At 44.7% G+C, this 27529-nt stretch overlaps 1 protein-coding gene and 1 long non-coding RNA gene across 2 annotated transcripts in view; one reads left to right on the top strand and one right to left on the bottom strand.

The window, feature by feature from the left end:
• Positions 1–246: 246 nt before the first annotated feature.
• LOC146345102 (uncharacterized) lies at positions 247–24583 on the bottom strand. Its single transcript, XR_014792429.1, has 3 exons — positions 24343–24583; positions 11731–11805; positions 247–1893 (listed from the first exon to the last, which is right to left on the bottom strand). It is a non-coding gene; the product is annotated as an uncharacterized LOC146345102 (long non-coding RNA).
• LOC146345101 (patched domain-containing protein 3-like) overlaps positions 23696–27529 on the top strand; it is a 15384-nt gene continuing 11550 nt past the window's right edge. Inside the window, exon 1 of the mRNA XM_084859114.1 lies at positions 23696–26804. Within this exon, the coding sequence (XP_084715240.1) occupies positions 26034–26804 (771 nt within the window). The 5' untranslated portion in view covers positions 23696–26033. The remainder of the gene's footprint in view (positions 26805–27529) is intronic.

Raw genomic sequence — 27529 nt, 5'->3', positions numbered from 1 at the left:
CAGGGGTTGTCTCACTCTAATGAAACATTTAAAAGATGTTATCAAGGAGAACTATGTACAATACAAAGTTTTATGCAAGCAAAGCAGAATGGCTGTGATCGTTGTTGTTGTTGTTGTTGTTATTATTATTATTATTATTATTATTTCCTCTTTTGTTCAAAGTGATAAATAAAATGAAAACATAGTTTCCTAATAGAATGAACACATTAACTTGTTTCATTTTTTAACTCAATGAATACATTATTTGGAGATACAATTGTTCTTTATTGTTTTAGGCCTCCTGCCAATTAATAATTAGAAACAAAAGGAATATTATAAAATACAGTATTAACCACCTACTCCACTAAGCTATAGCTAAGTGGTGCAATCCATCATTTCCAGTGCCCCTTTCAATGGTATCCTTCACCAATCTGATAATATAACAATCACCTGACAGCCTAATTTCTTTCTCAAATGGTCAACATGTCTTCAGCAGTAACTTTTTTTTGTTTCCAGCAGCACATTATAGATTCTCTTCTGCAATGCTGTTAAATGCAATATACCTTCCCACTTTTGGAACCACATCAAGAATTTTGGAAATGTCTGGAGAAGCCATTTTCATTTTTCAAGTCCCTCAGAAAAAGAAAACCTTCCATATCTACCTTTTTCTGTTCCTCTCATATTCAAATACCAAAGACAGACCACAAGTCTAAAATACATGCAGTCCAATCCTAAACAAATCCTCAATAGAAGAAAGCCCTACTAGGTCCAACAGAACGTACATACTGGGTAGGGTGCTTTGGATTGCAACCCTAAGGGTGCAATCCTATGCATGTTTAGACAGAGAAAAGGCCTACAACTCCCAGCATTCCCTATGCTGGCTGGGGAATGCTGGGAATTGTAGGCCTTTTCTCTGTCTAAACATGCATAGGATTGTGCCCGGATTGCGCCCTTAATCTGTTTCATGCAGCAATCGTGTTTGCTATGGCTATTAACACGTAGTGCACCCATGCCAGGGACCTGCAGCCAATCACATGCATGTACACACATATGACTATTTAGGAACCTGTGCCTGCCATTTGCACTTCATGAGTTTGCTGGTGTAACAGTGTAGTAGCTGCAGTAAAGGACTGCTATTGAAAACAGAATTATTTGTAAACCCTTGCTTTGCCAAAATGTCTCTCAAATCAAACATACTGCACAATCCTGTGCACGTTTGCTCAAACGCAAGTCCTTCTGTGTTTGATGGGGACTACTCCCTAGTAAGTTTAAGATTGCAGCCTTCAGTAAGATTCAAAACCACTCAGTTTTCTCTCTTGTCAGTGACATTTGCAGTCCATTGTGCATCCCTGTGGAACTATATTCTTGGAAGGATTCCCAACAAAGTAGACCTTGCTTACAAGAAGCAAGGATTTGGCTGGCCAGAGTAATTTGCAAATGCCAGAAAGGCAATCTAGCAAGAGGAATAGTACCGAAGAACAGACGAAAGAGTACAAGGCTGCAAACTGCCCCACCAAGTTTAGAAGTCTGAATGAGAGAACTGATTTATATCCTACCTTTTGAACAACAGTCCTCCAAGTAGCTTACAAGAAATTGAAATAATACAGACAAAAAGAGAGGGGGGAGTGGCAGGAGGGGGGATGCCCAGTATAACCCAGCAGCAGCCCTCAGTCCGATGGATGTGGTCAGAGTGTGTTTCCCCTCAGCTCCGAGCTTTAACTGACCATTGGGGCAGAGTGTTCTTTCCCACAGGAACAGGAGGCATCAAGCTTCCTGCAGCTGCTCCTTCTCCCTCACAGTGTGGCTCCAGCTGCTTTTCCCCTTGAGATGATATTCCTCCTGGGATGCTAGGGTTGCAGTCTCCCGGTCCTCCTCAGCACTCCAGCAACTATGGTTGGAGCAGAGCATTCTTTTCTGAAGAGAAAGGGTAAGAACAAGATGACGTTACAAGGAAATAACTCAGACTGAAGTATGAGAAATAAACTCATTTGGATCAGGAGCTGGTTGCTACTTCTGGAGGAAGAAAGGAAGATCCCTGCCAATATATCACAAGTTTTTGATACATTCATGTGAAGTTCCTCCTCCCCCACTGCAACATATTCTCTTTGTGGTCACTTTGCGTAGGTTGATTCACATTCGTTATGGACTCTGCAATGGTGCATGCTACAATTCCTGGTTGTTGCTACCAAGGGGTGTTGTAGAAGGAGCGCCTACCACTGCCCAGTGGTGGCTATTGATGGGCAAACTTACCCCAAGTGAATTTCTTATTTACTCATAAATTAACAAATTTGTCCACGTGAGTTTGGACAAGAGTTCTCCTTTAATATAAAATCTTGTTCAGTGTATGCAAGTTTTTGTGCATGTGCAATATCAAGCTGCATCTTGGGAACTGTAGTATGTAATCGCGTAGTACAGCATGACGTCATGTGTCCCTGTGTTATGTTCCCCCTTTCTGGTTGGTTGTTTTCATGTGGCCTGCATGCATGATGATTTCATATGATGTTTACTTGCCATCACTAATTGCCGGTATGAAGATGGACCCGCGGAGTCCTCCTCCTCAGAGCCAGAGCTGCAGTGGTGGTGACAACAAGGAAAACAGCTAATGAGACTGCTTTAAGTAAGTTTGCTTACTTAAAGATGGTAAAGGGGAGGTCAAGATGGTAGGACAACTGAAAATTTAGGGGAGGGATGTGTGTACTTCCTTACTGTGCATGCTGTGAAGCTCGCAATAAATTCCAGACTTAGTAGTGAATTCACAATACATTGATCCAGGCTTGCTACAAAGGTGAGCATTACGAATGGATGAGTTTCAAGCAATGAACCAACTAATTACAAACTTCAGCAGTATCACCAGTGATGGCCAAGAAAGACAGAGAATTTGATGCCCACAGTGCAGGCCTTGGGACCCTAACCATGCGATGAGGTGGGCAGTACGGGAATGTAATTAATAAAATAGAATAACTGATTGGTCCCACAGGTTGCTATACTGATAGAGGACCTGCAGTGTGTAAACTGAACTTTTCCCTCCCTCTCAAGTGACATTGGTAGTGGAAGCCAAGAACTGCGGAGGAAACAACTACTTCAGTGGACACAACAGCTTCATGTGAAACTAGTCTTGCAAACTAGTCAACCCTGGGCCTGAATATGAAGCAATGTTAGTTCAGAGGTCTCTTGATTTTTTTCATACTTTTAAATTACATTTTCAAGTGTCAAAGTACAAAAACAGAATACAATGTGTGAGCATTAATATGGTTTGTCTAGACCAGCCTGCCCTAAACTGGTGTCCTCAAGATGTTTGGACTACAGCTCCTAGCCAGCATTGTCAATGGTCAAGAATGATAGTAGTTGTAGTATAAAACATCTGGAGGATGTTGGGCTGTGGAAGTCTAGTCTAGACAATGTTTCATGACACTGATGTTTGGCACGTGATGAAATTTATTGCCATGTCTATTTATGCGGTAGAATGAGCTGTACATATCAGACTGCAGGTAGGAGATACCACTTTTAAATGCTCAACTAATATTAAAAACAAAGTACAACAACCCCCCTCACACCACACACAAGTAGTAAATACCAGGGAGAAATGTTCCCTCCCAGTCTTCTCCCTGCTATGCTAGGATTCTACTAGCAGGGATACAAGAGCATTCAAAAATGTGTTGCCAAATGCACAAACCCCACTACTATTTCAGAACTGGTGGAATGTACTTGCATTAGAAGGCTCCATTCCAGTCTCAGCAAGAAGAAGCCTTCCATTATAAGAGTTCAGAAACAGCACATCATCTTAGTCATAACAGATCTTGGGGTTGTGGTGGACAGCTCAATGAAAATGTCAACCCAGTGTGTGGCTGCAGTGGGAAAGGCAAACTCCATGTTAGGCATAATTAGGAAAGGAATAAAAAATAAAAATGCCAAGATCATACTCCCCTTATACAAATCTATTTTGTGACCACACTTAGAATACTACGTACAGTTCTGGTCACCGCACCTAAAAAAAGGACATTGTAGAGTTGGAAAAAGTGCGGGAAAGGGCAACTAATATGATCAAGGGGCTGGAGCAACTTCCCTATGAGGAAAGGTTACAACAGCTGGGATTGTTTAGCTTTAAAAAAAAAGGTGAGTACAGGGAGACATGATAGAGATGCACAAAATGAAGCATGGTGTGGAGAAAGTGGATAGGGAGACATTTTTCTCCCTCTCTCATAAAACTAGAACCCAGGGTCATCCCATGAAGCTGATTGGTTCAGGACAGATAAAAGGAAGAACTTCTTCACACAGCACATACTTAAACTATGAAATTCGCTACCTCAAGATGTAGTGATGGCCACCAATTTGGATGGCTTTAAAAGGGGGTTGGACAAACTCATGGAGGAGAAGACTATCAATGGCTACTACTCTTGATGGCTATATGCTACCCCCAGTAGCGGCAGTATGCCTATTTGCTGAGGAACTTGGGTGGGAGGGTGCTGTTTCACTCATGTCCTGCTTGTGGGTTTCCCATGGACAGCTGGTTCACTGTTCACTGTGTGAACAGAATGCTGGTCTAGATAGACCCTTGGTCTGATCCAGCATGGCTCTTCTTATGTTCTTACATTCATATACAACACCTTCTGGTTTTCAATTGTGTTCTGTCTCTCTGCTTAATCTTGTGCATACAGCTACCCCCATCCCCATATTGCTTGCTAAAAGTTAGACATGCCCTGGGCAAGGCCCTTCCAAAGAAACAGTTTGCCTGGGAATGGCTTCTGCTTATGTGACAACGTAGCTCCGTCATCATCACCACCACCACCTAGGAATGCATGGATTTTGTTAAATCTGTTCTGTCTGTGTTTCATAGATTGTCAGGAGTCTTTCCTTGTGTCGTCTGCTCACTGACGGATATTTTTTTAACCCAGAATTTCGTTCTACTTGTGCTAATGCATATCAGTGCAAATCCTGCCCCCACACAAAAGTGAAAAACTGGTTCACAAGCCTGCATGACTCAGAAAAAGCCAGTGCACTGTGCAATCTGCAGGTTGGATTCAGAGAAATCCATATTCATCTGAATCCATTGCAATTTTCTCTGACATCCCTACCTTCACCCCCAGTTGATACCTGGACGGAAAGAACTGCAATGTCAGTCTTCCCTGTGGTCAACACCTCATCCTATGCATGCTTAGACAGGAAAAAAAAAGTGCTACAACTCTCAGCATGCCTGAATCCTTTTATCATTCTAATCAGAGTTCCAATGAGACATCGAGAAGTGGAGGCACAACTACTTTAATAATTAAATTAAATAACAATTTAATTATTGTAACTATTAAACCCAGAAGCAGGGATAAAAAGTGAATTGGAAGCCACTGACTTTTAGCAATCTTTTTTCCAAGGAATCCCCACTGAGCCCCTGCAATCTTGTGAGTCTCTGCCTTTCTAACTGCCCCCCACCTTTTGTTGGGGCTGGGCTTCTTGTTTGCCTACAACACTTTGATCTCAAGCCACACAGACTAATGACAGATATACTCCTTTTACTAATCCCAATCTTCTTCCGAGTTGATCCATTAGCCAGCTGGAACCCTCCTCCCACCCTTTCTTTTCCTAACATTGACAAAGTTTTCCTATCATTTAGCCATGGAGCTTTTATCCTGCTATTGAGATTGCTCACTCACGGAAATTTTCAGGTCCTTTTCATGACGTCGTTAACCTCCAGGGCACAGCCAGAGGTATTTCCTGGTTATTTCATAGAATGATAGAATAGTAGGGTTGGAAGGGGCCTACAAGACCATCGAGTCCAATCCCCTGCTCAATGCAGGAATAGAATCATAGAATTATAGAAACATAGAATAGTAGGGTTGGAAGGGGACTACAAGGCTAAGTCAAAGCATCCCTGACAGATGGCTGTCCAATTCATCTTGAATGCCTCCAAGTATGGGAGAGCCCACTACCTCCCTAGGTAATTGGTTCCATTGTCATATTGCTCTAACAGTCAGGAAGTTTTTCCTGAAGTTCAGCCGGAATCTGGCTTCCTGTAACTTGAGCCCATGATTCCGTGTCCTGCACTCTGGGATGATCAAGAAGAGATCCTGGCCTTCCTCTGTGACAACCTTTCAAGTAGTTGAAGAGCGCTATCATCTCTCCCCTCAGTCTTCTCTTCTCAAGGCTAAACATGCCCAGTTCTTTCAGTCTCTCCTCATAGGGCTTTGTTTCCAGGCAACCTGGTCATCTTCGTTGCCCTCCTCTGAACCCTCTCCAGCTTGTCTGCATCCTTCTTAAAGTGCAGCACCCAGAACTGGACACAGTATTCCAGATGAGGCCTAACCAGTGCTGAGTAGAGGGGAACTGTGCCCTTCACCATGACCCAGGTCAAGGGGTGTTTCCTGTGTGCTTCCTGTCCCTGCACAAACCAGTTAGTGTCTCCTCAGAAGTAACTCCCATTGTAGTCAATGAGGCTCGCCCTCTGAATGCCCACATCAGGACTTACAGAGACCCCCTCAGTTGAAATGGCACAGCTTAAAGCCCAAGTCCCTAAGCGCTATAAAGCAGGATCTCAAGGCTCCAATTCTCCTTGCTTCATTGCCTGAGGAAGTAACTCCTTCGAGCCTTCGTTATAGAGATCCTGCAGGATAAAATGGGGGCTGGTTTCCATCTTTGTGTTTACTGCTGTCTTTCCCACAACAAACCTATTAGTGTCTCCTCAGAAGCGCTGAATGAGGCTCACCCTCCGAATGCCCACATCAGGACTTACAGAGATCCCCCTCAGTTGAAATGGCACAGTTTAAAGCCCACTTCCCTAAGTGCAGTTAAGCACAATCTCAAGGCTCCGATTTTTTGCCTTAGGAAGTAATTAATTCACCGCTTTGTTATAGCAACCCTGCGCAGTATCGGTTTGGTTAGAAAGGGGGCTAGTTTCCCATCCCTGTGTTCTCCCCTGCCCTTCCCAGCACAAGCATATGTGTGTTTTCTCAGAAGTAACACCCATTGTGTTCAATGAGGCTTGGGGCTCATTGGGAGGCTTGTCTTAGAAATGTGCACAAGGGGAAGTAACTACTTTGCATCTTCCTTACGAAGCCTGGTGGGGGGAGCCTCTGTTATTGGTTGAGCAGCCCCTGCCACTCAGATGACGTTCACTCCAACCCCCCACCTACCCAGAAGTAAGTTATGTGAAGCTACTTAGAATGGTGCAATGTACGCCCTCGTGGAGCCCTGCCTGAACCAAAAGCGGCTCCTACAAAAAACTGGGTGAGCCACTCCTCCCTTCTCCTTCCATTGTCATGGAAACACGGCCATAGTAATTGTCTAAAGCAGTCCTCTCTGACCTGGTGCCCACCAGATGTGTTGGACTACAACTCCTATAATCCCCCAACCAGCTATGATGGCTGGTGGGTTATGGAAGTTGTAGTTCAATACATCTGGAGGGTAATAGGTTGGGGAAGGCTGTTCTTCTAGAGCATCAAATTTTTGTACTCAGACACTTGTGAATGTGTATTTGAACTTCCTGCAATCTTACATTTGACAGTTCCTTGATCTGTGTCCCCCTAGTTATCAACAGAGGCACTATGAGAATACTTATGGCTTTAGTTTACTGATGGCTTTAGTTTACAGGGAACATATTCTTGCAATACAGTAATTATCATGCATCATCACAGTGTGTCAACAAAACTTAGAAGTCAGATAACGAAAGTTTCAAGAAACTGGCTGGAACATTATGAATAGCTGAACCAGGATTTCCTTTTTAATTTTTCGAAGCTGGAAAAAAGAAAATTATAAAGTTAGGCATCTTGGTGTGGATTTGAACTGTGGTAAGTGATGTTCCTGAAAAATGGCACATTTTCCCCTTCCTTTTCCCCTTGTTAATTAATAAAAATTTGTAGATAAATGAAGGTTTAAACTAAGTGACTGAAGAAACTAAACAACCTTGACAGTCCTGAATAACACATAACATAACTAGGGATGTACAAAAGTTCCGCCATGGATCTCGGGGAGGCCGAATGCCAGCGCATTTGGCCCCCCGAAATCGGTGGTGGAACGGCCCCCCGCCCCCCCGGGATGGGACTTACCTTAGGCGGATCTTCCTGGCGGCGGCGGCTCCGGCAGTTCAGCGGCAGCAGCCGCCATTTCCAGGTTAAAAAAAAAAAACATGATAGGCTACGTAAAGATTTACATAGCCTATCACGGCTAGATTTTTAAAAAACACCATGATAGGCTACGTAAATGTTTACGTAACCTATCATGGCTGATTAAAACAAAAACAGAAACTCGCGTATGCAAATGGCGGCGCCCATGGGCGCCGCCATTTGTGTACGCGCGTGGTTGTTGTTTTTTTTTAATCAGCCATGATAGGCTACGTAAACATTTATGTAGCTTACCATGGCTGACTGCAGGGACGCAAACGGCGGCGGCTATGGCCGCCGCCATTTGCGTCCCTGCTAGCCAGCGGCCGGATGTCCAGCTGCTGGCGGAGCACAGCCAGCCGGCCAGGATTCCGGGGGGGGAGGAACGGAGCGCCTCCCCCCACCGGCGAGGATTCCGGGGGGAGGGACGGAACGCCTCCCCCCAACCATTAGCATAATCCCCGAAAAATAAGTGATTTTCGTACATCCCTAAACATAAGTTACATAACACATTTTTAAGCTGAGTGTTTGGTGCCATCGTGTGGTCAGTTTAGTTTTATGTATCTGAGTGAGCACCAGCATTCCACTAAACTACACACATTTCATAGGCATACATTCCACTGAAGTCGAGGGGGCATGTATTGGATCAGGGTGCAAGTATCACTTCTCAAAAGTCAGACTGAGCTACCAGTCATTATAGAGTTATAGTATACAAATGAAAACAAATAGACAGTGTCTAGTGGCCATAGGATTGCTCTCTAACTTAACAAATGCTGGCTCCTAATTCCTCTCGCTGTGTATCTCCATCCTAACTCAACTCCGTCTTTCCTGGCCTCTCACTGTCTCTAGCCATATTCAGGCATTCTGTACCTGTGTACAGTAAATATACTAGGAGGGGAGCGCTCTACCTCTGCCCCCTCCTCACATTTCTGCCACCCTGCACTCATGAAGGGTGACTTTCTGAAGAGGAGAGCCTCCTGTATCCATGGAGGTTCTCCACATGACTGAGAACCCTGACTTCCCAGTGTTCTCAGTCTTACGGAGAGCCTTTACAGATACAGGAGGCTCTCCTCTTCAGAAAGTCGCCCTCCATGCATACAGCGTGATGGAAATGCATGAGCAGGGGGACAGGGCTAGAGCACTGCCTTCCTCTCACGTTTACTATACACAGCTACAGATCACCTGAATGGGGCTATAGTATGGGGCTATATAAACTGACTTTCCCCAAAGGGCACTAACTCCACCCACCATTCCGTTCTGGCCTCAGCTGTCAAACATTCCTCCACTCACTCTTCTGTTACCATCACAAATTACTTTGGAAATACCCTAGTTTCAAAAGCAGCTTGCCATTCAGCACAGGTGGCTAATGGTGGAGGTGGGGTGGGGGGACACTTTGCACTATTTAACTAGTGCCCAAGTTCTTTGGATCTTGCCCATGGATCACTGCAGTGGCTGGCTGGGCTGCTCAGGCCAAGTAAAAACCTGGATCATCAGCACTGATCGTTTTTACAGAGTGCCTAATAGTCCTGTCTCTTCCTGAAGCTGCTCAGGATTCAGAGCATATATGGCATTTGCTGCCTCCTCCTGAGTAGACCCAATCAACGGGAAGCCTCAGACTGCTACCTGATCACTGTCTCACCAGACCTGAGTTTTGGTGCAGGCCCATCATTGATTGATTGATTGATAATACTTATATACCTCTTACTATAATAAAATGCCTAAATGGTTTATATGTAAATATTAAAAATACCTTTAAAATACACTGTTAAAAACAATGTCAACAACAACAGCAATAAAAAGCAATACAAGGAACAGTAAGATAGAGCAGCTTGTGATTAATCTTACTGAACAACAACAACAACAACAACCTTATATATAATTTAACGTCAGGAGTTAGGTTCTCATTAATTTTTGACTGTCTTCCTGTTTACCAATTCTCATGAAACACATTTCATTGGAAAGCTTTTGACACACAGATCCATGAATAACAACAGTTTTCGCTATAATTCAAATTCAGGAGTTTATGTCTTTTAAAGCTTTTTTTTAAAGATTAAAAAAAAAGAATTAAAAAAAGCTTTTAAAAAAGATTTAGGCTATCTTCTATAACAATGTACTATAAAGTTTTATTTGTAATATCAACAATATGTCAAGTATAATTAAACAAACATAATTAATTGCAAATTGGAGCGAAATGGAATGTGAACAACAAAAAAGTCTCTGTACACCTTTATAAACAGAAGTGCAGGCCAAAGTACAATGATATGCCAGTAACAAATCATGCAGGGATTAAGAGACACCTACATTTAAAAGTAACCCATAGTTTAGTTATTGCTCAGAAAGGAAGTCTGGGGTATCTCTATGAATGATTTACTCCAAGCTGGCTGCATTTGGAGGTCGCTAGAGATACATGATGTTGTGGCCATCCAGCAGCCACCCCAGAGTTTATCATGGAAAAACTGGATTTCCTGAGACTGCTTAAAGTCTGATTCTTTTCCTTAAGTTGGGTTCTCTGTGGTGTAGTTGTTGTGTGACCCAACCCCCACATTTACCTCAGGTATGCTAGCCCTGCCCAGGGGTGTGCTTTTCACCATGACGCCAGTGAAGTGGTTTTTCCTGTCCCTGTGTTTCCCAGCATAAACCAATTAGTGTCTATTCAGAAGTAATTCCCATTGTGGTCAATGAGGCTTGTCCCCTGAATGTGCACATTGGAATTTACAGAGATCCCCTGTAATTGAAATAGCACGTTTTAAAGCACAAATTCTGTAAGGACTGTGAAGTGATTTCTTGAAGCTGCGATTCTCCATTGTTTGGTTTAGTGTCATTCAGAAGTAGCTACTTTCACCTTTGATCATCTGATCCTGCACAGCATCAGGTTAGAAAGGGGGCTGGTTTCCCATCCCCTTGTTTCTCGCCCCTGCCTTTCCGAGGACAAACATAAGTGTGTCTACTCAGAAGTGCCCCCTTTGTAGTCAATGAGGCTTGTTCCCAAAATGCACACTCCCAGAGTTATTGAAGTTCCCATGAATCGAAATAATGCATTTAGGAGCCTTAATGTCAAAGCTTCAACATTTCAAAGCTTCGATTAATTGCAACATGGCAGGGAGAATGCTGTGTTCTTTGTTGCTTTAAGGAAGTAAATAATGGGGGTGGGGAGAGAAGGAGCTTGTTTGAGCTTTGGCAGCTTCAAGGCAGAGAGAACACTCTGTCCTTGTAATGACTGATGCTTTAAGAGAGTAAGTAATGTGCGGGGGGGGGGAAGGAGAGTGATTTTATCAAAGGAGAAAGGGGGGAGCCTGGATGGAGGTGGGGAAAACCTCTCTTATTGATTGAGCAGCTCCTGCCAGTCAGATGACATTCATTCCAACCCCCCCCCCCCACCAAGCCACCTGGAACTATTTCTGTGAAGTGACCTATATTGGTGTGGTACACTCACTTGTGGAGCCCTGCATGGACCAAAGCGCATCAAAGATTATCCCTTTAAAAAATCCTGGTAATCCTCCATTCACTTCTCCTTCCATTGCTGTGGAGAAACCCCCTAGCTGTTAAATTTAACAAAATAACATTTAAAAGTCTCTGTACACCTTTATAAACACAAGTGCAGGTCAAAGTGCAATGTTATGCCAATAACATATGGCCTCTAAACAAATCATGAAGGGATGTACGTTACCATGAGTGGTGTGTGCTCAAGGTTCAAGTTGCCGATGGATGTTGCAGTAGCCACCCGGAGTTTACACCAAGAACACTGTATTTAATGGAAAGATAAAAGATGTAACACTTTGAATGTTTCAGTAAACATAGTCAGTTAAGCTAAACCTTTTGTTAGATTTGATTTTTCTCTGCAAACTATGTCCAGGGGTAACCAACTGGTCACAATTACAAGCCAGAGAAAGCCTAGGTGAACTAGACTAAGCCTAGGTGAACTAGCATTTTCAGGAGGTGCTTAAAACATATCTAATTTTCTGCCTTTCGAACTGCGCATGGGAGAGAGTGTTCTAGAGGGTGGGTGTCACTCCTGTCATCCGGGGCTGGCATGGATATCCCATCAAGGGGAAGTGGGGTCCTAAGGCTATGCTTCTTCATCTTTTTGAACCTAATGATCCTGGATTCCTGCATAATGACCTTCTTAAGCAACTGTATATAGGACAGGTGCAAAGTCATGTATAGCATGTAATTGGAAGTCTCCAAAGCAACCAACTAAAGAGCAGTAGGTTGATAAAAACTGGGAGACTATGATTATGCATAAACTTAGCAAGTGCAGCAAGCAAGGAATCCCAACTTTAAAGAAGATTATGGCACCATGGTTTCCCTTTATTTCCTGTGTTGAAGCTCTTCAAACTTTTGATCAAATTCCAGCCAAATACAGTTGTCTCTATTTTTCTGACAAATAAACATAAAATAACACACACTTTCACACGCTCCTTTTATATGCTGTATAAACAGTATTTTTACTCTTTTGTTAGATTGAGCTCCTACTAAGGAGCACCTACTTAGGTTGTTTTACATTAGGTGTTCCATAAGCATATCACTAAGAATTATAATTAGTGAATTCCTTTCTTTCTTTAGTGACCTCGATGTATTATTAGGTAAGTTCTTTTTTGTTGCCTTTATTTTGTTAACTTTATTTTGAAATAAAATAAAATTTCATGAAAAGGAAGTGGGGTCCTCCCACTGTTGGAGCTCCCTCAGGCAGGCGTGACTTCTAAAGAAGTGGGCTCTGGGCATGTTTTAGCAGGCATTGAGTCCCCAGGGTCCTGGGCGGTGTCTACATGAGAAAAGAATGAGAATTGTCTTGGGGTATAATCTGAATTTTTATGAAATCAGCTCAGATCCATCAGTGGCACACAAAGCAAGAAAAGCAGAGCAAACAGTACCTAAACATTCGCTTTACAAAGGTGAAACTGCCGTTGAAATTGCCTTACTTATAGAATATTATTCCTGGAGTTTGTGGTTGCCACTTGTGTCAACAATTACATCAGTGAAAGACTCTTGATGGCCAAATACATAATAACAAAGGTTGCATATCAAAACAGGTGGTAACAGCTGCACTGACACCGATGATACTGACCAAACATATCTTTAGTTGTAAGTAAAAAAAATATGAGTGGAAATGTAATTTTGTTCTTCACAGATTATTCTAAGCCATTTTTGGGCCTCTGATTTTTCACATATTCTGTAGTCTGTTTCTCTCTTACCTCTGTATCTTATCGGGTAAAATATTTATTTTACTACTGTATATTTCAAAACTACTTTAAAAAAGATATAGATATAGATATATAGATATATAAAAAATGCTCCATGCCTTTCTCAGCACTGAGAAAGGGACATGGTTCCTGCAAGCCCCTGGCAAGTGGTGGTGGGGAATCCGAACTGATCTTTAATGGTCTTTTTAAAAATATTATTTTCATATCTGCTTCACCCAATAGCATCTCCATTATTTCAGATTCAGCTAAAGATGCTGCCAAAACTGCAGATCCAGCTGCAAGTAGGTGCCAGATCTATCATAAAGCCTATGCATATGGGGTGTTATGGAAAATAAAGAAAATATCTAATATTTTATCACTTCCCTTCTCATGTAAGCCTTTTTATACATAGAAAGGAACACCCAGTGTTTCTGAAAGAGCTGGCATCTTAAAATTCTCAGAAGGAACTGGTAGATCAGCCAGTCCAACTGCTCTGCATCCAAATAATGTGTAAGCAGATCAAGGGGATTGCAACAGAAAAGTGCAGAATTGAGGTTTGGGGAGCAGAATTCAGAATTGGCAACTACAGAAGCTTGCAATCTGAAACAACGGCAATCTGAATCCAGGGTTATGTGCCAATCTTTAGATGGCTACAACTTTCTCTCTCTTACTTATCCTGTTAAATCACCTGTTTGTTTATTAGCCAAGTGTCAGTGATACTGCTGGTACCCATCAGGCACACAGCCTTCCTCAACCTACTGTGTTGTACTATTGCTCCCATCCCAGCATGACCACTGATTGGTGAAGGCTGGTAGGTTGCTACGACTTGGGAGACTTCAGCATTTATCATGCCTTCCTTTTCTATTATCCAGGTATGCTACTGATTTACATACATTAACATCCATGGTTTGGGTAAGTAAATCCCACTGTATTCAATGGCACTTACTCTCAGGCAAATGTGCACAAGAGTTCAGGCTTACTTGATTAACACATTGCAACCCTACAAATAACCAGTTCAAAACAAACCATCATCCTTCAAACAAAGAGCTGGTGAATCAAGGTCCAACTCGGTTTCTGGCAGCTTCAGACTGGTTGTTTTCAGACTTCATGTTAGAGTCCAAGTCATATCAGCCTTTAGTTATACATCAACTCCATCACAACATGTGATGTGATATACAGCTCATAGAATAAATATGCTGCCTGTTTGGAATGATATTATAGGGTAGTTCCTCATTATGCATGTAATTGTATCCCGGAGTGTTTCAGTGGATACACTTGTTTCCTTAACATCACATGTAACCATAATACCAGGGTGTGTGTGTGTGGGGGGGGGGGACACCTAACCCAGCAGCACTGTTTTATGACAGTATTTAATGAGTAGACACAAGAGATAGTTCCTTTCTATCCATGCTTACTCATAAGAAAATGCCACCAAGTTCAATAATAAGTGTAGATAGAACTGTAGATAGAGCTGAGAACAGCTGTTCCCTTTGTCCTGAACCAGAGTTTCTGAAAAGGCAGGAAAGGCACCCGCACTGGAAGAGAGGTGCTGGGCTGCAGCTACCACACGAACTGAATGGAGTGGCCCCGTCACGTGTGCTCTGGGCCCTCGGCATCTTGGTGGGCACCCACCTGTGGCCCTTCCTACCACTGGCCTTGGTGCTCTTAGGTGCCTTGGGTACCAGCTTCATGTTTCTCCCCAGCCATGAGGCCAACAACATTGAGGGTCAGTTCGTGCCAGTCAGGGCCCCTGCCAAGAGCAAGTGGCAGTTTGTCCAGATGCACTTCCCAATCCCAACTGACACCCCTGAGCGCTTCTCTGCAGAGAGACTGAGCTCCGAAGGCACCTTCTTCTTCATAGCTGTGGCCTCTGGTGACAGTGGCTTGCTCCTCACCAAGGCGGCTTTCACCAAGCTGCTGGCACTGGATTTATTTATTTATTTATTTATTTCTATACTGCCCAATAGCCGAAGCTCTCTGGGTGGTTCACAAAAATTAAAACCAAACAACACACAATAAAACAATTTAAAATATATAGAACATTAAAACCACAATATAACAATACAACGACAATAAAACCTAGCAGCAGTACAAGAGTTTAAAATACAGATTTAAAACAGCAAAGATAAAAATTTAGAAAGCTAAAATGCTAAAATGCCTGGGAAAATAAAAAGGTCTTCACCTGGCACCGAAAGGAATACAATGTAGGCGCCAGGCAAACCTCACTAGGGAGCTCATTCCAGAGCCGGGGATGCGGTGGTGCGACAGCTAAATGCCACCAGGTCGATTCCAACGAACTCTCCTATGACAACCTAGGGGTGTTCCTGTGACCTGGCAGTGACCTGGCAGTAACAATGAAGGGGTGGGACCACCCCTTCCACCCCTTCCGTCTTTTTCCCCATTCGCAGTAGCGCACTTTTGGACACAGGCATCCTTTCCCTACTCCTTCACAGTAGCACTACTTTAACCCTTCACAATAGTGCAGTAGTGCTGTTTTCCCATTCACAATGTATAGCCTGTTTTAACTATTCACAATATTGCAGTTGTGTAGTTTTAACCCTTCACAATAGCGTAGTAGCACTGTTTTCCCATTCACAATAGTGCAGTAGCCTGCTTTACCCATTCACAATATGTAGCTGTGCTGTTTTTACTGTTCACAATATCACAGTAGCGCTCTTTTAACCTTTCACAATATCCTAATGGTGGATGAGAGAGGAGAGGTGTGGGGTAAGCTACAGGAGCTTAATTCAGCACTTCCATTAAACTTCCCTGAGGAGGGGAGTGTGGACATGGGCGGGGAACAAGTCTCTCTCATTGGCTGAGCAGCATCTACATGGTTGATGACAATCAGTTCTACTCATTGGACTCCACCAGCCCAGCCCAGCCCAGCCCAGCCCTGAAGTATATTGGTCTCAAGTGCCGTGTGACCCTGGAAAGAAGGTTTTCAGTTAGTGTATACTCCGCTTTTCTTGCTTCATGTGCCACTGACAGACCAAAGAGATTTCATGAAAATCCAGATATAAACACAAAATGTTTCAGAAACCATCACCTTGTAGATTTCCCCCTATGACTATTCATAAACTTAGCAAGTGCAGCAAAGAAGGAATCCTAACCTTAAAGAAGATATTATGGCACCATGGTTTCCATTTATTTCCTATGTTGAAGCTCTTTGATCAAATTCTAACCAAGTACATTAGATACGATAGTGCTCTTCAAGTACTTGAAAGGTTGTCACAGGGCGGAAGGCCAGGATCACTTCTCGATCATCCCAGAATGCAGGACATGGAATAATGGGCCCAAGTTACAGGAAGCCAGTTTCCAGCTGAACATCAGGAACTGTTAGAGCAATACGACAATGGAACCAATTTCCTGGGGAGGTGGTGGGCTCTCCCACACTGGAGGCTTTCATAAAATCATAGAATCATAGAATAGTAGGGTTGGAAGGGGCCTACAAGGCCATCGAGTCCAACCCCCTGCTCAATGCAGGAATCCAAGTCAGAGCATCCCTGACAGATGGCTGTCAAGCCTCGTCTTGAATGCCTCCAGTGTGGGAGAGCCCACCACCTCCCTAGGTAATTGGTTCCATTGTTGCATTGCTCTAACAGTCAGGACGTTTTTCCTGATGTTCAGCCAGAATCTGGCTTCCTGTAACTTGAGCCCATGATTCCGTGTCCTGCACTCTGGGATGATCGAGAGGAGATCCTGGCCTTCCTTTCCGTGACAACCTTTCAAGTACTTGAAGAGCGCTATCATCTCTCCCCTCAGTCTTCTCTTCTCAAGCCTAAACATGCCCAGTTCTTTCAGTCTCTCTTCATAGAGCTTTGTTTCCAGTCCCCTGATCATCTTTGTTGCCCTCCTCTGAACCCTCTCCAGTTTGTCTGCATCCTTCTTAAAGTGTGGTGCCCAGAACTGGACACAGTACTCCAGATAAGGCCTAAGCAGTGCTGAGTAGAGGGGAACTAGTACTTCCCGGGATTTGGAAGCTATGCTTCTATTAAGATGAGGCTGGACAGCCATCTGTCAGGGATGCTTTGACTTGGATTCCTGCATCGAGCAGTGGGTTGGACTTGATACTCTTATAGGCCCCTTCCAACCCTACTGTTCTATGATTCTATGATTCTACAGTTGCCTCTATTTTTCTGACAAATAAACACAAAATAATACTCACACATTGTCCTTTTATATGTTGTATAAACTGTATTTTTACTCTTTCATTAGATATTGAGCTCCTGCTTAGGCCATTTTACTGTAGATGTTCCATAAGCATATCAGTTATAGATGAAGGATTATAATTAGTTAATTCCTTTCCTTCCTTAGTGACCTCGATGTATTATTAGGTATGTTCTTCTTCTTTTTGTTGCCTTTATTTTGTTAACTTTATTTCCAAATAAAATAAAATTTCATGAAAAGGAAGTGGGGTCCCCACTGTTGGAACTCCCTTAGGAAGGGGTGTCATCTAAAGAAGTGGGCTCTGGGCATGTTTTAGGAGGCACTGAGTCTTTGTTGCCCTCCTCTGAACCCTCTCCAGCTTGTCTGCATCCTTCTTAAAATGTGATCCTGACATGTGCTAGGGGTCCTGACTTTTGCTAAGGATCCACACAGGATCCTGCTTTGCCTCCTCTTCAGAAGAGGTCTCACAGGGACTGAGGTCTGACTCCTGATAGGTCCTGATGGTGTGTGCTCAGCAGTGTAAAGGGGAAGTGCAAATAGACTGAAAAAAAAAAGTGAATGTTCTTGCAAACTGTGTATGCTCCAGTGTGGCATGAGTTTTAGAAATTCTCTTAATTAAACATTGTTCTGGAGAATCAGACCACAGGGCAGTGCAAAACTCACAAAACAATAAAGGAACAGGATAAATCTGTTCTTCCCTACTTTATTTGATTCATATACCTTCACCTCCGTTTTTAATAAAAAATACTTGTAAGGTGAAGATAATGTCATTCGCTGAAAGCTGCAAAATTATACAGAACTGTCTTCTCCAAAACAAACCTGAGGTTAGGCAGTAGCAAGCAAGCCCTCCCTCCTTCACTCCACCAGGACAGCAGCATCCTAGGCACAAGGACCTCTGGGAAATGTCATTCTCCAGAGCTCCTGAGTTCACTGGAGAGAAGAACATCAGAGCAGCCATGCTGGATCAAACCAAGGGCCGATTTAGTCCAGCATTCTGTTCACACAGTGGCCAACCAGCTGCCTGTTGGAAGCCTACAAGTAAGGCATTACTGCAACAGCATCCTCCTGCTCGTGTTTCCCAGCAAGTGGTATACCGGCGTATACAGCCTCTGATATTGGAGGTAATATATAGCCATCACAGTAGCCGCTGATAGCCCTGTCCTCCCTGAATTTGTCTAATCCCCTTTCTTAAGCCACCAAGTTGATGGCCAACACTACACCTCATGGAAGCGAATTCCATAATTTAAGTATGCACTGTGCGAAGTAGTTCTTTTTATCTGTCCTGAATTTCCCAGTATTCCTCTTCATTGGATGAGCCCGGGTTCTAGTACCCTGAGATTTATTTATTTATTTATTTATTTATTTATTTATTGCATTTATATCCCGCCTTTTTTCCTCCAAGGAACTCAAGGCAGCGTACATGATCCCCCTCCTTCCTCCATTTTATCCTCACAACAACAACCCTGTGAGGTAGGTTGGGCTGAGAGTCTGTGACTGGCCCAAAGTCACCCAGTGAGCTTCCATGGCCGAGTGGGGACTAGAACCCGGATCTCCCGACTCCCAGTCCAGCACTCTAGCCACTATACCACACTGGCTCTTTGAGAGAAGAAGAAAAATTATCCCTATAAACACTGTGTATAATTGTATACACTCGATCATGTCCCTATCTTCTTGCCTTATTTTAAGGTAAAAAGCCCCAAACACTATAACCATTTCTCACAGGGGAGGTGCTCCAGCCCCATGATAATTTCAGTTGCCCTTATTCTGCTCTTTTTCCAACTCTACAATATCCTTTTGGTTTCCCAGGATTCCTTGTGCCTGGGATGCTGCTGTTGGTTTCTGGAACCAGGGGGAGGGAGGGATAGCCTGTTGCCACCATTATCACTGTTCCAGTCCCAAGATTATGTTTGGGAGAGGCGAAGGGAAGGTGTTCTGAAGAAGGGAAGGGGTGGTGTGAAAGGGAGGGAGGTCTGGAAAGTGTGAACACCTGTACAATTAAAATGGAATCCAAGCCTAGTCCTTGAAGGGTCTGGGCTCTGCTCTCCTCATCCTGGGGGTAAGGCTTTTTGAACTGGGGGAGTTCACATTCCAATCTCCCTCAGTTCAATCTTTGCCCCATCAGTTATGGGAGCAGGACAAAAACTGTATGATTTGGCAAAAGGGAATGTTCAACAAGCTTAAAAGCACTGAACCTGGGCTCTTCTTATGTTTTTAACCAGGCTAAATGTCTACAGGGCAGAATAATTCCAGATGTGAAACTAATTCTACCATGGCCTTCTAAGGATACTATGCTATTCATTATTAATTGATACTGTTCAATTTTTACATTTATTTTGTTCAATTTTTGTGTCTTTGTCATCAGAAAGGAGGAGGTTATGTGTTAGAGCAGTGTTCCCCAACCTGGTATCTTCCAACGTGTTGGACTATAACTCCCAGCATCCCCAGCCATGCTGGGAGTTGTAGTCCAACACTTCTGTAGGGCAACAGGCTGGAGAGGACTGAAGGTAGTGTATAAGCACAAGAGCCAGTAGATGGCACTGTGGAACTTGACTTAACTGAAAGAACGAAAATATATAGTTCAATTGCTAAAGTTCTGTTTCTGGTACATCCCAAGAAGGATCCAGACTTTGACTCTACAGCTATGTTTCAATGTACTGCTCTGTGTACTGTTGTAAATACATGCATCTTTACAAAAAGGCTGCCAATTCTGGCCTTTATTCACAAAAGATGCTTTCTTGGGGAAAGGGGACAACATAATAAATGCAAATTTTACAAATGTATTTTTTATGATTCAGAATTTCTCTCTGTCCCTGTCTCTCAAGATAATGTGTCTCTTCAAAGATACTGTATTTTCGATGAACTCGAATGGCTAGATTTTGTCCCCTCCCCATGCAATAGTTTGTCATATGCAATATGTGTAGAATATGATAATGCCGATATACCTTTTGCAGTGGTTTGCAGTCTTTATCCCAGGAAACTGTGGATTTTCTTGAAAGCTTACTGGAGTTCAGTGAAGGCTGGTGGCTCCTGTTTCAGTGGGGTGGTGCATCCACTCCAGGTTTCAGTCAGACCCAGTAAGAACTCTAAAGGAGCTGTCCAAGGTACTGAACCCATTTGGAGGATAGGGTTTAGCAGTGTGGATAGCTGCTTTAGAGTTCTGACTGCAACCCACAACAGATTCACCGCCCCACTGAAGTAGGAGCCATCAGCCTCCACTGTTGGTGTCCCTCAATGAGAAGATCAGCTATTGCTGATGAATGTCCATGATGCAAAGTCATGGAATATCCATATGCAAAACCCTGGTTCATTTGCCAGAATGACAAAACTAGGGGTTTGGATATATGGACAGATGTGTGCCACTGTCACTGAATATTACTATAGGTGCACTTGTGCATGCAGCATGTGTCAACAATTACATCAATAAAGGACTCTTGATGGCCAAATACATCATAACAAAGGTTGCACATCAGCACAGGTGGTAACAGCTGCACTGACACTGATGATACTGTCCAAATGTATCTTCAGCTGTATGATCAAAAATATATGAGTGGAAATATAATTTTGTTCCTCACAGATTATTCTAAGCCATCTTTTGGCCTCTGATTTTTCACATATTCTGTAGTCTGTTTCCCTCTTACCTCTGTACCTTATGGGGTAAAATATTTATTTTACTACTATATTTTTCAAAACTACTTTAAATAATAATGCTAATGTTAATAATAATAATAATAATAATAATAAGAAGAAGAAGAAGAAGAAGAAGAAGAAGTTCCATGCTTTTCTCTGTACTGTGAAAGGGACTCAACTCATGTAAGCCTCTACAAGCCCCTACCAAGTGGTGTGGGGGGAACCTAGGGATGGCAGAGAATTCCACCACAGATTCCAGTGAGGCGGAACAGCCTCCTGCCCCCCCCACAGAATTCCCCCGGAATGGCACTTACCTGGAGAGGATGCGGCACTTACCTGGAGAGGATGCGGCGGCAGTTCTGGCGGTGGCGGCAGCTGGTCTCCTGGCCGGCTGGGCTGCTGCCACCGCCATTGCCATCCTTGCAGCCGTGATAGGCTACGTAAGAATTTACGTAGCCTATCACGGCTAACCCCCCCCCCAAAAAAACCCAGCGTACGCAAATGGCGGCGGCTACGGCGGCCGCCATTTGCATTCCCTATTTTTCACCCATTTATCTTACGTAAATATTTACGTAAGATAAAACGGCAAAAAAAAGGGGGATGCAAATAGTGTAGTGGGCTACGCTCTGTTCTAGCCCATGGAGCGTTATGGAAAAAAAACAACCCAGCATACGCAATCAATTGGCGAAAAATAGGGAACGCAAATGGCAGCTGCCGTAGCCACCATCATTTGCGTACGCTGGGGGGTTGGGGTTTTTTTGGAGGGGTTAGCCGTGATAGGCTACATAAATTCTTACATAGCCTATTACAGCTGCCTGGTTGGATGCAAATGGCGGCCGCTATGGCGGCCGCCATTTGCATACGCAGCAGCCCGGCCACAGGCGGAAATCCGTCTGCGGATGGCCCGGAGCCGGCTGTCGAGGATTCTGGTGGGGAGGACCGGATCGCCTCCTCCCCCATCGAGGATTCTGGGGGGAGGGACGGAGCACCTCCCCTCCCACCGCAAAAGATTCCGCGAAAAGGTGAGTTTCGTACATATCTAGAGAAACCTAGCTGATTTTTAATGGTCTTTTAAAAACGGTTATTTCCGTATCTGGTTCACCCAACAACATTTCCGTTACATTATATCAGATGCAGCTAAAGATGCTGCCAAAACTGCAGATCCAGCTGCGAGTAAGTGCCAGATCTATCATAAAGCTTATGCATACGGAGCGTTATGGAAAATATGTTCAATATTTTATCACTTCCCTTCTCATGTAAGCCCTTTTATACATAGAAAGGAATACCCAGTGTTTCTGAAAGAGCTGGCATTTAAAGTTCTCAGAAGGAACTGGTAGATCAGCCAGTCCAACTGCTCTCCATCCAAATAATGTGTAAGCAGATCAAGGGGATTGCAACAGAAAAGTGCAGAATTGAGGTTTGGGGAGCAGAATTCAGAACTGGCAACTACAGAAGCTTGCAATCTGAAACAACTGCAATCTGAATCCAGGGTTATGTGCCAATCTTTAGATGGCTACAACTTTAGGGATGTCAGAGAATTCCGCCACGGATCTCGGGGAGGCCGAATGCCAGCACATTCGGCCCCCCGAAATCGGTGGCGGAACGGTCTTCCACCCCCCCGCCACCCCCCCGGGACAAAACTTACCTGGGGTGGATCTTCCTGGCGGCGGCAGCTCCGGCGCCGGCTCCAGCGGCGGCTGGTCTTCCGACCGGCCGCCGCCGCCATTTCCAAGTAAAAAAAAAAAAGACGTGATAGGCTACGTAAAGATTTACATAGCCTATCATGGCTAGGTTTTTTTTAAAAAACCGTGATAGGCTACGTAAGTGTTTACGTAGCCTATCACATCTGACTTAAAAAAAAAAACCAACCGTGCGTACGCAAATGGCGGCGGCCACGGCCATTTGCGTTCCTTATTTTGGCATGTCTTAGTCTACGTCAAGATTTACGTAGACTAAGATGGCGAAAATAAGGGGAACGCAAATAGTGTAGCGTCCACTACACTATTTGCATTCCCCTTATTTTTGCCATCTTAGTCTACGTAAATCTTGACGTAGACTAAGACGTGGCAAAATAAGGAATGCAAATGGAGGCGGCCACGGCCACCGCCATTTGCATACACGCATTGTTGTTGTTGTTTTAAAGTCAGACATGATAGGCTACGTAAACATTTACGTAGCCTATCTCTGCTGACTGCAGGGACACAAACGGCGGCGGCTACGGCCGCCGCCATTTGCGTCCCTGCTAGCCAGCGGCCGGATGTCTGGCTGCTGGCGAAGCTGGCCGGCGGCTCCGCAGAATCCCTGCAGAGCATGGCCGGCCGGCCAGGATTCCATGGGGGAGGAACAGAGCGCCTCCCCCCCGTCCAGGATTCTGGGGGAGGGACGGAGCGCCTCCCCCCCCACCATCAACATAATCCGCAAAAGGTAAGTGACTTTCGTACATCCCTATACAACTTTCCCTCTTTTACTTACTATGTTAAATTACCTGTTTGTTTGTTTGTTTGGTTGGTTTTTTGCTTGTTTATTAGGGAAGTGTCAGTGATACTACTGGTGTGAAATATGGATTTTAATTTATCCAGGACCACTCAGTTGATCAGGCTGAGAGGGTTGGGATCTTATAAGGTGAAGAAGAACATGCACACAACCACTGTAGATGTAAGAAAAGGAGATTTATTGAAGTAAAAGAAATAAGCAAAGTTGCATGCTCTCTGAGGCTGAAGAGGTTACACACCTCTCAGGAACAAACGTAATTACAAAGAAATCTCAAAGAGTTTCAGGCTCTCTGAAACTCAATAGGTTGCACGCCTCTTAGATAAGACGCTAAAACTAACAATCCTCAAGAAGTTGCACCCTTCTCTGAGGCTTAAGAGGTTGCAACTTGCACGCCTCTTAGGAAGAAACTTAGTCACCCAAATGTGGTGTATTAAATGATTAAGAAAAGTGCAGAATTGAGGTTTGGGGAGCAGAATTCAGAATTGGCAACTACAGAAGCTTGCAATCTGAAACAACTGCAATCTGAATCCAGGGTTATGTGCCAATCTTTAGATGGCTACAACTTTAGGGATGTCAGAGAATTCCGCCACAAACAGTTAACCCGTTTGTTGCTCAACTCCAGATCAGTCCACGCCACAAAAGGCCCACTGAGGCAACGGTGATACAGTGTCAGGCAGGCCCAAGCCTAAGCCTGCTGTCTTATATCCTAAACCCAAACGGTTAAGTACGACAGAACAAAGATAACTGCACCTTATCTAAGCCCTGGACAGTAAGATCCTTTCCCTGAATTCTACCCAACACACACTCACCACACGCTGTCAAGTACTTGGCCAGAGCACTGAAGACGTGTCCCGTGGATCGAGGGTACTGTTGGTATGTGCACATACAAACGATCCAGATGCAACCATGCCCCTCCTGAACAATGGCAGATTCAGGGGTTTTATGCCCTTTTCCCTCGTTGGGGCTCATGAGATCAAAGAGGGGTTCATTATGTTCTTTGTTGGTAATACATCATGTTCCCAATTTCCAGGACTGACGTTTGTTGAAGACACACTGACATCTCCTTCCGACTCCCCAACATTTCTCAAGGTTGCTTCTGTGCCCATAACGTGCTGTCCTCCTCTTTTATTGGCCCATTTCCATCTTCTGTAACTATACTTTGGCAGTCTTCAGCACATACCAGAGCACCCCCCATTTGGCCTTCCTGCAATAAAGCCATTCATTCTCCACTCACACCTCCCCTTCCTGACCTGGGCTAGAATACTTCATATGCACATGACATGGAATGGTTAGAAGTTAACCTTTTCACATTTCATGATGTTCTCAATGGACACTTAAATGTTTTGGGTTACAAAATACATTTCAGGATGTTTACAGTTCAGGCGTGTATTCAGGGTCAAACTTTGCATTCTATTTCTTTTCACACCATATTTGTTACATTGCAAAGAAAACAAGAGTACATTGTGGCGCCTGAAGTCTACAAGGTTATCTACTAGGAGCAGGGGGGGAAGTTATAGACAGAAGTGATCTTTATTGACAAAAATCAAGTAAAGGTGGATTTAAGAAATAAGGAAAATTAATAAAACTTATAATATAAGATATAAGGGAAATATAAGTGGATATGAGACATTAGAAAGACAACTTGAAGAAAAATAGGACAAATAAAATCACACTGAGTCACTGGTACCTATCAGGCACACAGCCTTCCTCAACCTACTGTGTTGTACTACTGCTCCCATCATCCCCAAGAAGACCACTGATTGGTGAAGGCTGGTAGGTTGCTATGACTTGGGTGACTTCAGCATTTATCATGCCTTCCTTTTCTATTATCCAGGTATGCTACTGATTTACACACATTAACATCCATGGTTTGGGTAAGTAAATCCCACTGTATTCAATGGCACTTACTCTCAGGCAAAAGTGCACAAGAGTTCAGGCTTACTTGATTAACACATTGCAACCCTACAAATAACCAGTTCAAAACAAACCATCATCCTTCAAACAAAGAGCTGGTGAATCAAGGTCCAACTCGGTTTCTGGCAGCTTCAGACTGGTTGTTTTCACATTAGAGTCCAAGTCATATCAGCCATAGGTTATAAATCAACTGGATCACAACATGTGATGTGATATACAGTTGGGAGAATAAATATGCCTCCTGCGTCCTGCCTGGAGTATCATAGGGAAGTTCCACATTATGCACGTAGTCCTATTCCAGGAAGGAGGGAGGCAGGTGTTTTAACGGATACACTTGCTTCCTTAACATCACGATGTAACCAAGATACCATGGGGCGGGGGACTCTAACCCAGCAGCATTGTTTTATGGCAGTATTTAAAGAAGTAGACGCAAGAGATAACGCCGCTCTGTCCGTGCTGCCTCGGAAGAAAACGTCACGAAGCGCGGTGGTCTGATTCCCGAATAAGCGCCGCTAGCGCCGAGAGCAGCTGTTCCCTTCGCTCCAACCAACTTTCCGGAGCAGGCGGGTAAGGCGCGCGCGCCAGGATGCCGGCGTGCAGCTGCCACACCGACTGCGTGGAGCGGCCCCTGTCTCGAGCGCTGAGGGCCCTCGGCGCCGCCGTGGGCGCCCACCCGTGGCCCTTCCTGCTGCTGCCCTTGGCGCTCTCGGGCGCCTTGGGCACCGGCTTCCTCTTTCTCGCCAACCGCGAAGCCAACGACATCGAGGGCCAGTTCACGCCGGTCGCGGGCCCCGCCAAGAGCGAGCGGCGCTTTGTCCAGGCGCACTTCCCGACGGACGACGCCGAGCGCTTCTCGGCGGAGAGGCTGAGCACCGAAGGCGTCTTCGTCGCTTTCATAGCCGTGGCCTCTGGAGACGGCGGCTCGCTCCTCAGCAGGGCGGCGTTCGCCGAGCTGCTGGCGCTGGACGCGGCGGTGCGAGGGTTCACTGCTCCCGGGCTCAACGCCACCGCGCTCTCGTACGGCAGCCTTTGCGCGCGCAGCAACGGCGCCTGCAGCAGCCCCAACCCGCTCCTCAGCGCCGTGCGAGGCGACCCGGCGCGGATAGAGGCGCTGCTCCCTACCCTCACTTTCCCTCTGTTCCAAGGCCGCGTTTCCCTGGGCTCCTTCCTGGGGGGCGTCACGTTGGGGCCTGGAGCTGGGCCGGCGCGCCCCGTTCTGGCGGCCCAAGCGCTGCGCCTCATCTATTTCTTGCAGGAGGATGACGCTGCGCGCCGACAGGCCAGCGCGCTCTGGCTGCAGGCCTTCCTGGAGCGCATCCCGGGCGTGCTGGACTCCTTGAAGCTCACCTCGGTCCGGGTACGTGGGGTGCTTCCACCAGACGGAGGGCTGCTAGCGGTACCAATGTGCGGGCACTGTGCAGCTGTTCTGTCTTTCTGCATATGAGAAAAGACGGAAGAAGCGGTGGGGAAACAAGGCAGGGCTGCGACTCCAGTTGGAGATTTTATCATGCAATCGCCTGTGTTGTTCAAAGAATTTGATGGGGGATCTAGAAGGCTTCCATTTGTAACCCTCCCGTGTTTTCCCACCGCTTCTTCTTGACCACCCCCCCCCGCTTTTACACAAAACAATCCAATAGGGAGAGAAAGATGGAATCCCTGAACAAAGTCTTTTGCTGGGGACAGATGGATTTGGATTAGTGCCCTATCCAAAAGTCGTTGTAGACCCCAATCAGAAACTGCTTTCAAAATTCCCTTCAGTTTCAAACGTGGTTGTATGTGTCACGTTTTGAGAATTGGAACCCCAAAGCTCCCTTTGATGTGTTGTTCTTTGGATCCTGTGCAGTAGAACATATTTAGACCAAATTAACTCAAGTTTCATTACTTTCAATGGGTCTTTACAGTGCAATCATATGCATGTCTACTCAAAAGAAGCAGCCATTGACTTCAGTGGGCATTACTACCAGTTGAGTGTGCATATAGGATTGCAGCCATAGCCATGACTGACCTTAGCAGAATCAGGGCTCTATTGCATCTGGACTCCTTGAACCTCACCCCTATCCAGGTAAGTGGGGGTTCCACCAG

Source organism: Heloderma suspectum, chromosome 5 (genome assembly GCF_057233095.1).
Source record: "Heloderma suspectum isolate Gila_16-S chromosome 5, 16-S_ref, whole genome shotgun sequence".
NCBI lineage: Eukaryota > Metazoa > Chordata > Lepidosauria > Squamata > Helodermatidae > Heloderma > Heloderma suspectum.
Note: the sequence above shows the minus strand (reverse complement) of the source record. Positions and strands in the feature narration are given on the sequence as shown.